Genomic DNA, 17,407 nt, shown 5'->3' with positions numbered 1-17,407 from the left:
TAGCTACGATGGGAAATTCTCTTGGAAAGAAACAAATTGAAATGGAATAGGTCTGGCTGCGATATTGAGAACTCTACTGCACTAAGGAGATGCGTTTTGACAGGGGAGGAGCAGACGTATCACTGAGTCCTCCCTTCTGGATATGGATTACCCTTACACTGTGAAGTCGAAGGACTCCTCGGAGCTGTTGAGCAGGCGGTCAACTTGGAAAATGGTGAGGTAGCTCATCGCGACCACCAAAGAGTAGCTGAAAGCAGAAAAAGAGAAGGAGGGCAGGTTGAGGGCATCTCAAGGTCAGATGTTAATCACATGTTCACTAACAGTATGTAGAACAGTGGTTCCTCAAGACTAGATGTACGGCATTGACTCCTGGGACTCCCTCTCGGTTGAGCACTTTCTAATTGCCAGCCTCTACATCAGTGGTTCCCAACCCTATCCTGGGGGACCTCCAGCCAGTCGGGTTTTTAAGATATCCCTAATGAATATGCAAGAAAGATATTTGCATATAATGGAAGTGACAGGTATGCAAATCTCTCTCATGCATATTCATTAGGGATATCTTGAAAACCCGACTGGCTGGAGGCTGGCAATTAGAAAGTGCTCAACTGAGAGGGAGTCCCAGGAGTCAATGCCATACATCTAGTCTTGAGGAATACAGAATTCATCTACCAAATACTCTTTAGAGCATAAGATTTATCTATGTAATTTACATAGAATCATATACAGGAAAGGTTCATCCTTCCATAGTTAGCAGGATCCCTGGGAAAAAAAACCGTACATCTTTCTTCCCAATTAATAAATGAATCTCCCTGTATATTTAGCAGCGTCCCTGGCTCCCCTCTCACACCTTTCCCTGCTTTGACTCATGCCCTTATGCTGCATTGTGGCCTGAGATGTCCCACTTCTCCTCTGTCACGCCCTGGGCTGACACTCACATGTGCACACGAGTCCTGTTAGCCATAAGAAGTATGATGTAAGATAGGACTACTTCTCCAAAGATGAGGACGGTGTACCTGTGCAAAGAGAAGCCAAGAGGCGGATTAACAGGTTCCTCCCAAACATGGAGGCAAAATGTGCAGAAAATGAAACAGGGGAGACAAAACCACAAACTCAGAAGCACAGAACCAGAGTGGAATTGTCCCAATCAGAAAGGTGAGCACTAAAAAAAAGTGTCCTTCAACTCATCTGATAAAACAGAAATACCTTTATTCATCCAAAATCACGTATATGCATCCAATGACTCTTTTTTCAGTCGCAGCACGTCCGTCGTGTGGATCGCTGGTTGTATTTTAGTAGTCATGCTTAGAGGGTGTGTGCATCTTTGCACACTATATGGTTTTCTAATACACCTGGTGATGACTCATAAGACTCCTGAGGCAGGCCGGATAGGCCAAAACACGTGCATGTCGGGTCGTTGAGTCATTGGATGCATATATGTGATTTTGGATGAATAAAGGCATTTCTGTTTTATCAGATGAGTTGAAGGACACTTTTTTTAGTGCTCACCTTTCTGATTGGGACAATTCCACTCTGGTTCTGGGCAAAATGTGCAGGACAGGAGAGCCAGCAAATGCCTTTAGTGACATGGAAATGAGGGGAAATTTGTAAATAGCTCTCGGAAAAGGACACTGAAAAAAATCAGCGCTAAGAGCTAGGGTTACCAGATTTTGTTTATTTTAGTAAAATACGGACCCCCCCCTAGATGCGCCCCAGGCCCATCCAGTTCCACCCATCCCCCAATCCCCATTATACCCCCACCCCGACCTAGCCCCACTCACACACACACTGCCTACCTGACGCGATCTTGAGGAAGCTTTTCAAAATCCAGAGTGCCAGGTTTTGAAAAGCCCTCCGGACCCCCAGATATGTCCTCGAGAAGGAGATCCGGATGTCTGGTAACCCTACTATGAGCTATTCAATAAAGTTTGATCATGTCCAGCGCAGGATTATTTCTTTGAGGGCCCCTAGGCACACAAGTACACTGGGCCCCCTTCCCCGTTCTGAAGCGCCCCGGCGGAAACAGGAAGCTGTGTCAGAGGGAAGCTTTGGGCATGCAGCACCGCTTGGAAAATTACAGTTGGTGTTGACTTTCTTACCCGCATTCCTTGCTCATCTTACTTTCTGTCGATGGGGGGGGGGGGGTCCATTGCTGATCGGTTTGTCGATGGGGGGGAGGCTGCATTGCCAATCGGGGGCCGCATTGCTGATCGATGTTGGGGGACCCATCGCCGTTTAAAAAAAAAAAAAACAACCTCCTTCATCGGGTCCTATTCGTTAATCCTGCCCTGATCATGTCATACTGCTATTCAAGACCCCTCGTTAGTTATCAATTTCTGCTAGGATGCCATTCAAGCTGGTGTGTCTGATCTTCAAAGCTCCACATTTAAGAGAACCATGGTATCTTTGTCACAAAATATGCAGGCAGGATAGAGTTACCAGATTTTACGTCAGTAATATCTGAATCCCTTAGATCCACCCCCAGGCCCACTCCGTTCTGCCCATCCCCCACCCCAGCTCCGCCCTCAGCTCTGTTCCTTCCCCGTCCCCTCCTCCCACGTGTGCCTCTTCCCTTCCCCGTACCTCATTAACATTCCCAGCGCAAGCAGCAATCTGAACCTATTGCTCACGCCAGCATCGGCTCTTCCTCTGACATCACTTCCTAGGGGTGGGTCCAGGAAGTGAAGTCAGAGGAAGAGCCAACGCTGGTGCGAGCAGCAGGTCCGGGTTGCTGCTCACGCCGGACACGGTACAGACGTATGTGGGAAGGGAAGGGGCATGCACGCAGGGTAGTGGGGGTGGGGTGGGGAGGAGGATGGGTGCTGGCGCCCCCACCAAGACAACGCCCAAGACAGACCGCCCCTCTTTCCCCGCCTCCCCCTTACTGTGCCACTGAAGATGGTTATTGATTTTCTTATAGCACTGGTAATGAGAAGGGAGCTGCAAAGGAGTCTCCTTGACGCAGTCGTGGACAGGTTTCTGCCCGAGTCACGCCCCAGTCCCACCCTCAGCCCTGACCCCAACCTCAACCCATTAACATTTTGCCTGTCGGGAGAGCATTTGCGCATGTGCTGATGTGACGCGATGACCTCAGACGCATGCGTGCATACGTCACTGCTAACAGGACATTGTTCAAAACCCGGGCAAAGGGCTGGGTTTTGAAAAAGCCATCCCGACCCCTGGACATGTCCTCGATAAAGAGGACATGTCTTGGGAAATTCTGACGTATGGTAACCCCAGTATTGGACAACTGCCTCAAGAGGACATGCTGGGAAGCAACAGAGCCACAGACAAAATTGGAAACGAATGCTTACCAGCCATAGCAAAACATACAGAGGTAGAAGCCCAGTAGGGTGGCCACAGTATGCCTGATGGTGGGGCTGGTCTTTGAGGGGTGCAGATAGTTCCGGAAAAGAACAGCTAGAGGCAGCGCGCAGATCTGGCTTAGGAGGAAGCTCACCTGTGGGAAGAGGAACATGGAAAAGCGATGAAAATTAGGACAAGAAGGCGCAAAGATCCTTTACGAATTCTTCTGCACTAAGGCCCTGGTTCTATAGGTGCCGAGGAACGCGGGATGCTATTTTTAGAATCGCACCTAGCGTAGGGTTAACAGACGTCTGGATTTCCCCAAACATGTCCTCCGTGCCCGACAAGAGAAGGGGGCGAGGCTAGGGCGGGATTGAAGGCAGGATTAGGGCATTACAGGGTGGGGTGGGCGGGGCCTGGGGGGCGGGTCTAGGGGTCTGGATTATCCGATTGGAAAATCTGGCAACCCTAACCTAAACTTAGGCACCCCCTAAGCCTAAGCCTGAACTTTCTTGGCCAACATACTGACACCTAAGTACAGTTTAGGCGCCTATATGCAAAACATGCCCCAGATCCGCCCCTAACCACGCCCTCTTTCAAGTAGACACCTTGGACTAGGCGCCTACTGTCCAATTAATTTTATTTCTTGCTAATTATGAGCTGCTAATTGCTCATTATTGGTGCTGATTAAACTTTCTAGGTGTGTCAATCTAGGTGCCTAACTTTAGGTGTCCTTTATAGAACCAGGGCCTTAGAGGGAACTAAAGGGATGTGAATTTAACCCTTTATTTGGCATTATTGCTCAGAAGCAACATATGTTTTCTACGGCTCATATGGAAGATCTGCATTGCCAAATGCCTTTTACTTGGCACTGTTGCTCTCATTCAGCATCAAGATACTTAAAGCAGCCGTTTCACCATCTGTCAATTAAAGGGTTAAAACACAGAAACATGACAGCAGATAAAGGCCAAATGGCCCATCTGGTCTGTCCATCCTCAGCATCCACTATCTCCTCCTCTCCCTATAGGCTAAGACTCTTTACACCTGCATTGTGAGGTCATAGAGCTTCATGGTTATAGGCTAAGGCTCTTAACACTTGCATTGTGAAGTCATAGAGCTTCATGGTAATAGGCTAAGGCTCATAACACTTGCATTGTGAGGTCATAGAGCTTCATGGTAATAGGCTAAGGCTCTTAACACTTGCATTGTGAGGTCATAGAGCTTCATGGTAATAGGCTAAGGCTCATAACACTTGCATTGTGAGGTCATAGAGCTTCATGGTAATAGGCTAAAGCTCATAACACTTGCATTGTGAGGTCATAGAGCTTCATGGTAATAGGCTAAAGCTCATAACACTTGCATTGTGAGGTCATAGAGCTTCATGGTAATAGGCTAAGGCTCATAACACTTGCATTGTGAGGTCATAGAGCTTCATGGTAATAGGCTAAGGCTCATAACACTTGCATTGTGAGGTCATAGAGCTTCATGGTTATAGGCTAAGGCTCTTAACACTTGCATTGTGAGGTCATAGAGCTTCATGGTAATAGGCTAAGGCTCATAACACTTGCATTATGAGGTCATAGAGCTTCATGGTAATAGGCTAAGGCTCTTAACACTTGCATTGTGAGGTCATAGAGCTTCATGGTAATAGGCTAAGGCTCATAACACTTGCATTGTGAGGTCATAGAGCTTCATGGTAATAGGCTAAGGCTCATAACACTTGCATTGTGAGGTCATAGAGCTTCATGGTAATAGGCTAAGGCTCATAACACTTGCATTGTGAGGTCATAGAGCTTCATGGTAATAGGCTAAGGCTCATAACACTTGCATTGTGAGGTCATAGAGCTTCATGGTAATAGGCTAAGGCTCATAACACTTGCATTGTGAGGTCATAGAGCTTCATGGTAATAGGCTAAGGCTCATAACACTTGCATTGTGAGGTCATAGAGCTTCATGGTAATAGGCTAAGGCTCATAACACTTGCATTGTGAGGTCATAGAGCTTCATGGTTATAGAAACATGATGACAGATAAAGGCCAAATGGCCCATCCAGTCTGGCCATTTGCAGCATCCACTATATGTTAGTATACATTCAACTTATTTGCTTGTTTGAAAAAATATACCTCCCCCCCCCCCCCCCGCTTTTACTAAACCGTGATAGCAGTTATTAGTGCAGGGAGTCTGCGCTGCTCCCAACACTCATAAGAACTCTGTGAGCATCGGGAGCTGTGCCAAGCATTCAGCGTGGCACCCTGCTCTAATAACCGCTATCGCAGTTTAGTAAAAGGGGGGGGGGGGGGATAGTGCACCGTAACTTAGGGCCTCTTTTACAAAGTCGCCTTAGCGATTCTCCTGCAACAAATGCACAGAAGCCCATAGGAACTGAATGGGCTTTGGTGTGTCTGCCGCAGGATTATCACTACTGAAGCTTTTGTAAAAGAGGCCCTTAATGCAATGCTCATTAACCTACAAATTAACATGCGTTAAGTTAATTAGCAAATCTTAAAAAGTTTTTTAAAAATCTGGAGAGAAAAGTCTAAATGAACTAAAATTGCCCCCCCCCCACAGTTTTTTCACTCTACACATTTTTACTTCTATTGTGGGGCAAGACCTAACCCTCACCTACAGGTGGGGCTGTGGAGTTAGAGTTGAAAACAATTTTGGGTGGAGTCAGAGTTGGAAAAACTGTACTGACTCCAACTTCGGCTTTAAAATAAGAATTTACAACATTATAATATAGGGTAAATTTTTCATTTTATACTTTTTTTTTGTTCAGGTTAAGTACATGAGGTAGATTGTAATTCCACCGGGACAGATGGGGAAAATGCTTGAAGTACCTCTATGTAAACCGCTTTGAGTGTGATTGTATAATTACAAAAAGGCAGTATACAAGCCCCAACCCTTTCCCTGATGTCATAATGCCTCATTCCACCAATAAGAGCCAACCTCATCAGTGATGTCACAATGGCTTCATTGTTCTATCCTTGGCTCACTTCTGATACTATTGGAGGAGAGTGTAGCACAGTGGTTAGAGCTCCAGCCTCAGCACCCTGAGGTTGTGGGTTCAAATCCCACACTGCTCCTTGTAACCCTGGGCAAGCCCCAGGTAAATTAGATAGATTACATTGCCTTTTTCTGTACCTCTTTCAATTCCGCTATATTTTTTTTCAGATGCAATAACAGAATCGCACACCGTATGGAGCAATTCAAGGACATTATAACACTCATCTTTATTTTCCATTCCTTTTCTGATAATTCCTAACATTCAATTTGCTTTCTTAGCTGCCACCACACACTGAGCTGAAGGTTTCAATGTATCCTTAGGAATGACATCTAGATCCTTTTCCTGGGCAGTGACTCCTAACATGGAACCCTGCATTATTTAGCTCAGTGGTTCCCAACCCTGTCCTGGAGGAACACCAGGCCAATTGGGTTTTCAGGCTAGCCCTAATGAATATGCATGAAGCAAATTTGCATGCCTATCACTTCCATCATATGCAAATCTCTCTCATGCATATTCATTAGGGCTAGCCTGAAAACCCGATTGGCCTGGTGTTCCTCCAGGACAGGGTTGGGAATCACTGATTTAGCTATAGTTCGGGTTCCTCTTTCCCACATGTGTCACTTTGCACTTGCTCACATTAAACATAATCTGCCATTTTGATGTCCAATCTCCCAGACTTGCAAATTACTCTTGCAATTTTTCACAATCCTTTACTATGGGGTTAATATATGGTCTAGAATCAGTGGTTCCCAACCCTGTCCTGGAGGACCACTAGGCCAGTCGGGTTTTCAGGCTAGCCCTAATGAATATGCATGAGAGAGATTTGCATATAATGGAAGTGAAAGGCATGCAAATCTGCTCCATGCATATTCATTAGGGCGATCCTGAAAACCCGATTGGCCTGGTGGTCCATCAGGACAGGGTTGGGAACCACTGATTTTCCTCCAGCCTGATTCACTAACCTCTGTCCCAATAATCCTCCGATCTGATACGATCCGTGCATGCAAATGAGGGGGGCTCGGCGTTAAAATGTACGCAGGCAGCGATTTACAAAACAAATCTTGAAACCCGACTGGGCTGGCCAATCGACAAAAGAAGCGACTGCTGGGGGGGGACCAGTCGCTAACTGTTTTCCAACTGCATCTTGCTCTCTCGGCCTGGATTCTCCCGTCTGCTCTCCTCCCCCGACTCTCCTCTGGCCGCCCTGTCTCCACTCTCCTGCTCGACTCTACTCTCCTGCCCTGAATCTACGGCCCGTGGTTTTAACCCGTGGGTTATAACCACAGGCTCGCAAAGAAAAGTAAAACCAAAAATTAAAAAAAAAAGGTTGCTGCTCTTTAAGCATGAGCAGACCATCTACAAAGGGTCTGCGCATGCTCAAGGATCGCTTGATTCAGTCGGTTGGGGGCGTGATTCCAATCACCCTCATTTGCATGAGGGTGATTAGTGAATCAGCCCCCCCGGACACAGATCGGATCCGTGCCCTTAGTGAATCTAGGCCTATGTGACCGCATTAAGGAGTTTTGTATTTCTTTGTTTCCATTCTTTAATGAATTTTTCTGCTAGGACATGGGCACAGAGTGGGTATGGAAGCATTGCTAGAACATTATACAGTAGAACCTTGATTTGCGAGCATAATTCGTTCCAGAAGCATGCTTGTAATCCAAAGCACTTGTATATCAAAGCGAATTTCCCTTATAAATAATGAAAACTCAGATGATTTGTATTGCAAGACCTCGCTCATTTAGAACAGTCACTACACTCCCGCAGCGTCAGAGAGAGAAGAACCATCGGCTCAGTTGTGATGATGTGACGTGTGTATACTGTATGTACTCGTATTGCAAGACCTCGCTCGTTTAGAACAGTCACTACACTCCCGCAGCGTCAGGAGAGAGAAGAACCATCGGCTCAGTTGTGATGATGTGACGCGTGTATACTGTATGTACTTGTATTGCAAGACCTCGCTCGTTTCGAACAGTCTCTACACTCCCGCAGCGTCAGAGAGAGAAGAACCATCGGCTCAGTTGTGATGATGTGGCGCGTGTATATTGTATGTACTCGTATTGCAAGACCTCGCTCGTTTAGAACAGTCTCTTCACTCCCGCAGCGTCAGAGAGAGAAGAACCATCGGCTCAGTTGTGATGTGTGTATACTGTATGTACTCGTATTGCAATTCCTTGCTTGTATATCAAGTTAAAATGTAATGAAATGTTTTGCTTGTCTTGCAAAACACTTACAAACCAAGTTACTTGCAATCCAAGGTTTTACTGTACTTACTATAACCTGACTGGCTAAAAAACAGTTAATGCAGAACCAGAATGTATTAATCTGAGTGTAAACACTGGACCTGCAATAAAAAATCATGGGAACACCTAGGGTTACCAGAAGTCCGGGAAAACCAGGACATGTCCTATTTTTAGAGGGCTGTCCAGGTTCCTGGATGGACTTTCCAAAACCCAGCAGTTTGTCTGGGTTTTGGAAAGCCCTGAGCTGCGGCCGTGTCTGGAGGACCTTCAACAAGCATGCACGAATGATGGCACGTGCAACAACGCATGCTGGAGGTCCTTCAGATGTGGCCTAGAAGTCAGGAAGAAAGAGAGGCGCTTTTGGGGGCGAGGCTGGAGGCAGAACAGGGTGGGGCCATGTATCAGTGGCCTAATGGATAAGGCACTGGCCTTCTAAGCCAGGGATTGTGGGTTCAAGTCCCATCTGGGGTAGTCATTCTTTTCTTGGGTTTTGGCCAGGTACTAATGACCTGGATTGGCCACCGTGAGAACGGGCTACTGGGCTTGATGGACCATTGGTCTGACCCAGTAGGGCTATTCTTATGTTCTTATGTCTGGGTTTCTTCATTGTCAACTATGATAACCCTAGGAACACCCCTCTTGATGCAGCATTAATTTTGGACTTACCACATGTTAAAATCCTGTGTTATAGCATGTTAAACCCCAAACTTAATGTATTTTAGTAGAAGGATCCCTTAATAATCTATGGTAGACTGAAAAGGAAGGATTTCACAGGTAGACATGAACCACTTGTTTCCTCTTTCCAAAAATTCAAGGACTAGGGGCAATGAAGCTACTAAGAAGTAATCTTAAAATGTGGGGGGAAACATTTCTCCATGTGGCATGCGATTAAACTCTGGAATTAGTTGCCAGAGAAAGTGGTAAAAGCAGTTAGCTTAGCAGGGTTTGAAAAAAGTTTATCCACTTTCCCAAAAGTCCATAAACCATTATTAAGATGGACTTGGGAAAATCCACTGCTTATTTCTAGGATAAGCAACTTAAAATCTGTTTTACTGTTTTGGGATCTTGCCAGGTGCTTGTGATTGGGGTTGGCTGCTGTTGGAAACAGGATACTAAGCTTGATGAATCTTCCCCGGGGTGGCAACGCTTGTGTTCTTACGACAGCTTTCCTCTGCTGTTTCTCTCTGCAGGCATAGCAACATCTTAAAATGCGTCAAAATCACCCCCATAAGCACGATAAGAAAGTTCATTGGAGGAGTTATGGAACCGAAAAAAAGAGGTAATAATCAAACAGGAGACACAAAGAAAGCGGGAACAAGTTGAATATCAAAGAGGAGGAAGTTGCAGTATGACTAAAGATAATTTATTGTCACTCACATTTTTTATGGCCAACTTTCCTCCCCCTACACTTTCTTTAAAAAACGTTTGGATAATTTCCTCAAAGAGAAGTCCATAGGCCATTATTGAGATGGCTTGGGGAAATCCACTGCTTATTCCTAAGATAAGCAGAATAAAATCTGTTTAACTACTTGGGATCCAGCTAGACACTTGGGACCTGGTTTGGCCACTGTTGGAAACATGATACTGAGCTTGATGGACCTTCGGTCTGTCTTATGTTCTTATGTGAGCTGAGTATAGGACAATCAAGCCATTGTGACATCACAGATGAGGTTGGCTCTTAGGCATTGGTGGAATGAGGCATTATGACATCACAGTCTCAGCTCTGGAATGTTGCCACTCTTTGAGTTTCTGCCAGGTACTTGGGACCTGGGTTGGCCACTGTTGGATACTGGACTTGATGGACCTTCAGTCTGTCCCAGTAGGGCAATTCTTATGTTTGTAAATATATTTGGGTCAGAGGGGAGGTGCCTAATAGACGCAGACAGGGACACTTGCGGGTGGAAGGGAGCGTATTAGTGGAATGTCTCTGGTAGATTCTTATCCCCTTTTACAAGAGCTGCTATTGAGCAAACCCAAAATATGTTGCACCCTAGGATCTCCAGAAGCCAAAGTGAACGTGGCTGATTCCTACTCAGAGCGGGCAATAGATTCCCAATGAACCTCCGTGATTTCTTGCGTCTCCTTCGCATCTCCTATCCGTCTGTCTCTCTATGCAGATATGTACCTCCGAGCCCATGTTATGTTAGTTGCAATCTTAAACCCCCATCAAAATCCTCACAAAATGGAGTTCTAGGCAGGTTACAAGCAGCATATCGCAACATAGAAATGACATAAGAGTCACCAGTGTTCAATTGAGTCATACAAGCTACTGAAATGGATTCAGTAGAGCTGAAAGCATTTATCAGCACAAACTACCGCTGATATTGTCGTCCTAGAGAGTGGTTATTTATTCATCGCAGAGTCTGAAACCCTCCTTGGCTCAGTTCCAGAAACCGGATGAGCAAGGAGGTGGCAGAGGTGTGGCCTCTCCCAAGAGCCCTGAAGAATGAGTCAGGAGAAATCCTGAAGAGCAAGTTTCACCTGCTAACTATGCAGGTCATTTCACTTCTCTGTCCTCTCACCTTTTGCAGCCAGGGCTGGTGCTTCCATTGGGGAAACTTGGCAGTTTGCCTAAGAGATTTGAGAAGATTAAAAAAGGCAGTAGGCAGCCAGAGCATGCCCCTTCCCTTCTGCCAATCTACGGTGGGTAGAACTAGAAGGGCAGGCTGACAACTAAGTAAAGAAGCATGCCAAACCTGCCTACGTTAATGGGATGTGCCATTTTTTTAGCAGTGTGAATGTGGCTGGGGCCCCCTCTTTCTTCATTGTTTGGCTGCGGGCCTGTCTGCTGAGCTCCGGCTCTTCTATGTTGCCACCACAGCAAGGGGATGGGGGAGGAAGAAAGGGGAGATGCAGGATCAACAGTTAGGGAGAGACATAAGATGCTAGACTGCTAGGATTGGGGGGAGGAGAAGACTGGGGGGGGGAATGCTGGTCCAAGATGGATAGGGGCAGAGGAACGGGAATATGTTAGGCTATGTGAGGTAGACAAGAACAGTAAAAATTGCGGAATGGGGTTGGTGGAGGGGTGGGAGGGAGGCATACAATTGGAAGATGACCGAAAGCATCTATACCTTCTACCAGCCCTCTCTGCAGCTATATTAATCAGTGACATACATTTTCAGAACTCCTAACCTGCAGTGTGCATTGAGAATCCTGTCTGGATTGATTTGATCGGAATTATTGATTTCTAGCACATCTTTCAGGAATTTATTGCTCAAGCCGGAGAAGAATAACTCAAACCAGACGGATTTATGCAAAAAAATGTCTTGTGCGCTGCAAATCTAAGCTTCACAGCTTGCGAGCGTAAACATAAGACAAAAACCAGACACAGATCATATAATAAATCACAAACAATAATAACACCAGAATTAAAATCAACCGAGCCAGAAAAGAAATAAAACATTAAAAATCAGTTGCATAAAGCTATGCAGGATAGAATCATAAAACAATACAGACCCATCAGTAAAGAATAAATGACATTTCCAAGAATAGGGCATTGGTTTTGGACTTCACCCACCCCCAAAGATTTTCATGATTCAACTCAATAATGATTTTTCACTCTAACACCTTCCAGAACAGCTCTATAAAACACTAATTGGGCATCATACTTTTAAAATATATATATATATTTTTTTTTTGGGGGGGGGTGTATTTATATCTTTATCTCTATTCATTTATACAGGAAAACCTTTGATTGAGGGGGTTCCAAATACGATTGCTCTACTCCGCACATTTAGTGGCAGAATCTCCATAATTTGAAATGGGATTTGATCATTTTATCTGCCCTCTATCTCTCTCCAGAGGAGAAATAGAATTTCTTTCCATATTGCTCTTTACTGGCTTACTGGTGCTCTAGAAATGCCTCTGAGCCAGGTGGATCTGAGTGTGAGAGAGTGTGTAGGGAGCTGGGGGGAGGGGGAGAGAGAGAAGTTGGAAGCAGTCTGTCCTCTCCCCTACCTCACTCTGCGCCCTTGCTTCTGTGGTTGCAGTTTAGGGTCTGCGAGCCAGGTCTGACCCTTGCAACATCCCTGATGTCCCAGAAAGATCTATGAGCAATGTTACCTGTTCAGGAGGCAGGCTGCCGAGAGCCTCCATCCTGCCTGGGCCGTCCTTGCCGCTGTCTGGCTCTGGAATATCCATAACTGCTACTTCCCCCCCCTCCCCCCTCCGTGCTTCTGAGGCTTGGACTGTAGCCCAGGAGAAAAATACGGTATTCTCGAAGCAGTCCTGATAAGGAACACACCCCCTTGTCCTGGTGAAACTCTGTCCTTGCTGTATTTCCTCCCCCCCACATGCTCTCCCTCCCCATTCATTGGGCAGAGGAGAGACTGTGGGGCCAGCCCTGTACACACCTCTGTTACCAAAACCGAGCCCTGTGTACATCATATGCCGCGTAGGAAACCTCTCCCCTCCCTTTTAGTCTACAAAGGTGCTTGTTCACTCCCAGAGAACTTCCGATGAGTCTTAATCTAGACAATCATTTCACCGGACAACAAATTTTTCCAAACGTCTTGCTTCCTTAAAACAAACTGGTGATTATGATAGACCCCTTCAAAATAAACACAAATATCATTTCCCACTTGACTGTATCACGTAGGAATTTTGAGAACCACGATGGCAATGCACAAAGTTTCCGATACGCTGCGATAGTTCGCCGTGGCTAAAAGTGCTTTCCTGCTGATTTTCGTTTGTACTCAGTATTCGGTGCATCTCGTTGCCGTGTCCAACAATAGCCACTGGCTGGACTCCCTTTCTGGGGAGGTTTCTAATAGCTAGATTTTATATTGTTATTCTTGCTCTTCCTGTATTGTTCCTTTGCCGATTGTGTTCTGGTCTGGGCCATTTGCCATTCTCAATAAACATATATTTAAAAGAAAAAAGAAAAAAAAAAAAAAAAGTCAGCCAGCATTGATGGATTCCAGTTGCCCCGACCTCTTTTTTTCATAGTGGCAATGTCCTGGTGAAACCTTTCGCTATGTTCGTCGCTGACTGCGCCAAGATTTGCAGGGAAGAAATCCAAGGGTGAATGTAGAAAGTGCATCTTCAGTGGTTCATGGTTTTGTCTGCTCTAAGAAGTTTTGTCAACCAGTTGACTATAGTTTGTTGAGCTGTAACTACCAAGAAAATTCTCAACGACATCCTTGAATGCTTTCCAGGCGATTTTTTTTTTCTGGCCCAACTAACAGATCTTCAAATCTCTCGTCATTGATGACGTGTCTGATCTGTGGCCCGACAAAAATGCCTTCCTTAATCTTGGCATCAGTTATTAAATATTAATTACACTAGTTGTTTAGCCCGTTACATTAACGGGTGCTAGCAGCCCTTCTCCCTTACTTTTACCTCCTCCCTGTCCAGCAGCACCCCCACCCATTCCCTGCTCCCCCTATATAGCAGTAGCCCTTCTTCTTTTATCTCCCCCTGTTCAGCATCACCCCATTTCCAGCTCCCCATATCCAGCAGTAGCTCTTCTCCTTTGCAGGAGCCCTTCTCCCTTCCTTTTACCTCCCCCCCACCCCCCGTCTAGCAGCACCTCTTCCCTGCTTCCCCTATCCAGCAGTAGGCCTCCCGTCCTGTTACCTCCCCCCCTGTCCAGAATCACCTTCCCTCCTGTACTGCAGCACCCCCTTACCTGCTCCCCCTGTCCAGTTTCGCCTGACCTCCTCAGGAGCAGCTCCCCTGCCTTCGGGTGCTGCTCCTCACTCTCAGCCCAGCAACTTCGGGCAGCGTGGGAGCCCTGCTCCGCCCCCGAATCCCCTGCGAGTTTCATTGTTTTTTCTTCAGGAGCAGCCCTCTGCCATCGGGTGCTGCTCCTCACATTCAACCCGCGACTCGGGCCGCGTGGGAGCCCTGCTCCGCCCCCGAATCCCCTGCTAACTTCACCGGATTTCTTCAGGAGCAGCCCTCTGCCTTCGGGTGCTGCTCCTCACTTTTCAGCCCGGCGACTTCGGGCAGCTGCCCGTGCCCAACTTTCTAATCGGCAACGTGTACTTTTAACTTGTCCCCCCCCTGGTCGGCAAATCCCACAAAAAAAAAAAAAAAAAAAATTAAATAAATAAATCAATAATTAAAAAAAAAAAAAAAAAATAATAATAATAATCCCGACCCCAGGATACACTCCTTGTCTTATCTTCAACTGCACTGCCTGTTTCTTTCAACTCTCTCTTCCCCTTCCCCTCCTCCTGGCAAATTCTCTGACTAACCCCTTCTCATTGGCCCACCTGACTCCAACCATGAAGCCTTCACTCTGGCCCCTTATCCTCCTTCTCTTCTCCCTCACAAACACTTCCCACTCCCAAAAACCTCTCCCCCCAAACTCTCCTGATGCCACATTCATCAACAACACCTGTCCTGGCCTCAGAATCCCCACGCTAGTACCCACCAGACCCCATCACTTCAAAAAACACCGAGGAGTTAACCTCGCCTCCTTGAAACCTGTTCCCCCAGCAAACCTACCCAACCTTACCTCAGACTCTCTCACCCCAGTCCCTACCCTCTATTGTAACGCCAGATCCATCAGAAATAAGACCCAAATAATAAGAGATTTACTCGAGGATCGTGATCCGGGTTTTCTGTGCATCTCTGAATCATGGATTGGAAAAGATGACTTACTCACTCAAAATGAACTCTGCCCCCCAGGCTACCATGGTCTTTTCTCCCCTAGAATAAACCGGAAAGGAGGAGGTCTTGCCCTTCTCTACAAATCATTCTTTAATGTTGAGCTTCTTGAAAAGGGCAGCCATCCTTCCTTAGAATTCATGTTAGCTTCAATAAATGACGAACTTCATCCCCACCCATTAGGCATCCTGTTACTTTACCGCCCTCCCACCCCCTGGAACAAATCCTCTGAAATTGTTCTTGAGACCATAACAAGGGCCTATCTAAAATTCCAAAGACTACTGATCATTGGCGACATAAACCTTCACCTAGAGGACAACACCAACAAGGACACAACTGATTTCAAAGACTTCCTCATTTCTTTAGGCTTCACCGCCCCACCGCCCACCCCTACCCACGAAAAGGGGCACTCCATCGACATCATCAGCTTTCTCGACCTGACTGAGCACAAAACCTCCACTGATGAGACCCGTTGGGAACCTGTCCCCTGGTCTGATCACCTCCTAGGCTCTTTTTGCCTCCCTGTCTTCATGTCAGTCCTTGGTACCCCTACCCGAGCCTCAAACTCCATCACCTACCGCAAAAAAATCACTAGTGAACTATTCTGGTCCCAGTTCCTCAACAAATTCCCTCCTCTTCCCAATCACACGGACCCAGACGCAATCTGGCACAACTGGGTGACTCTTTCCGAAACCACGTACTGTGCTCTTGCCCCTATAGCCACTAAATCCATCTCCTACTCTCACAAGGCCCCCTGGTATCTCCCATACCACAGGGAATTAAAACAGAAATGCCGAGCCCTAGAGCGAAGATGGAAAAAATCGAAATCCCCTTCAGATAGGTAATCCTGGAGAGAAAACATCAAATTCTACAACTCTGTACTAAAAAAAGCTAGGAAGATCTTCTATGGAGATAAAATCTCCAGATCAAAAAACCAAAACAGTACACTCTTCCACATCTGGCGAAACCTAACTTCTAAAAATGACTCCTCCCCCTCCCCCACCCTCCCATCTCCAAATGACTTAGCCAATTTTTTCAATGAGAAGATCACTACCATAAAGAGTTCGTTCCCCCCAGCTATCTCTTACAACTCTTACATCCAACTGTTTTGAAAACAACTGAAAACCTGGCTTTTCTCTAATATATAACATCTCCTGCTTACTTCCCCTCTTTTCATATGCTCTTGTAAATTCTCTCTCCCCTCTCTTCTTGTATTTTTAAGCTTTGTAAACCGTGTCGAGCTCCACTTCCGTGGAGATGATGCGGTATATAAACTTAAGGCTTAGTTTAGTTTAGTTTTAGTTTAGTCCGGTGATCTCCAGCCATCAGGCTGGCTCCTGCAGGGAGTCTAGTTCCTGTCCGGTCCCCGCCAGGCGTGCGAGCCTGCTCCGCCCCCTCCCGACTTGCTGGGAGTATTTGAATTAGACCCGACGGTTCCTGTTGAGGGAAGCACTCCTCACCGGATTCAGCGGTGAACTGTAGCCATCGGGCCGACATCCGCCTTGTTTTTGTTTTTTTAGTTGAAAGACGCGGCGGTGGCTCCTCTCATGATCCCCACCTGCGTCGGAAGTCCGACGCAGGCGGGGATCGTGAGAGTAGCCACCGCCGCGCCTTTCAAAGAATCGTAAGCCGCGCATGCGCACTTCCTATGTGTCGCTACAGCTCACGGAAAACCAGCGCACGCATAGGAAGTGCGCATGCGCAGCTTACCATTTTATTATATTAGATTAGCCTGAAAGTAAAACAAGAAATTGTAAAAATGTAACATAGTAACATAGTAGATGACGGCAGATAAAGACCCGGATGGTCCATCCAGTCTGCCCAACCTGATTCAATTTAAATTTTTTTTTTTTTTTTTAATTTTTTTTAATTTTTTCTTTTTAGCTATTTCTGGGCAAGAATCCAAAGCTCTACCCAGTACTGTGCTTGGGTTCCAACTGCCGAAATCTCTGTTAAGACTTACTCCAGCCCATTTACACCCTCCCAGCCATTGTAGCCCCCTCCAGCCCATCCTCCCCCCAAATGGCCATATACAGACCATGCAAGTCTGCCCAGTCCTCCCCGTAAAATTTTTTTTTTACCTATAACGGGACGGAGGAGGGGTGTTTCTGAGGTCTCTGGCACCATTGAAGGTATATATGAAAATTGGATGATGGTGAAAGAAGATTAATATTATAGATCTTGGAACTAGGTTGAAAGATTTGGATTTGGAATATTGTTTCAAGATATTAATACT

At 46.2% G+C, this 17,407-nt stretch overlaps 1 protein-coding gene and 1 non-coding gene across 3 annotated transcripts in view; one reads left to right on the top strand and one right to left on the bottom strand.

The window, feature by feature from the left end:
• LOC117364569 (membrane-bound O-acyltransferase domain-containing protein 2-like) overlaps positions 1 to 17,407 on the bottom strand; it is a 43,280-nt gene that overhangs the window by 19,854 nt on the left and 6,019 nt on the right. Inside the window, exons 1-4 of one of the 2 annotated variants that reach the window (XM_033953892.1) lie at positions 12,619 to 12,756; positions 3,312 to 3,457; positions 936 to 1,013; positions 158 to 247 (exon numbers count right to left, since the gene is read on the bottom strand). In XM_033953892.1, coding sequence (XP_033809783.1) covers positions 158 to 247; positions 936 to 1,013; positions 3,312 to 3,457; positions 12,619 to 12,696 — 392 coding nt within the window. In that variant the 5' untranslated portion in view covers positions 12,697 to 12,756. Of the gene's footprint in view, positions 1 to 157; positions 248 to 935; positions 1,014 to 3,311; positions 3,458 to 12,618; positions 12,757 to 17,407 lie in introns of those variants that run through there. The other variant, XM_033953893.1, reaches the window with a different exon arrangement.
• On the top strand, positions 8,952 to 9,024 carry TRNAR-UCU. The gene has a single exon. It is a non-coding gene; the product is annotated as a tRNA-Arg (tRNA).

This window comes from Geotrypetes seraphini, chromosome 8 (genome assembly GCF_902459505.1).
Source record: "Geotrypetes seraphini chromosome 8, aGeoSer1.1, whole genome shotgun sequence".
Lineage (NCBI taxonomy): Eukaryota > Metazoa > Chordata > Amphibia > Gymnophiona > Dermophiidae > Geotrypetes > Geotrypetes seraphini.
This window is presented reverse-complemented; position numbering and strand designations above follow the sequence as displayed.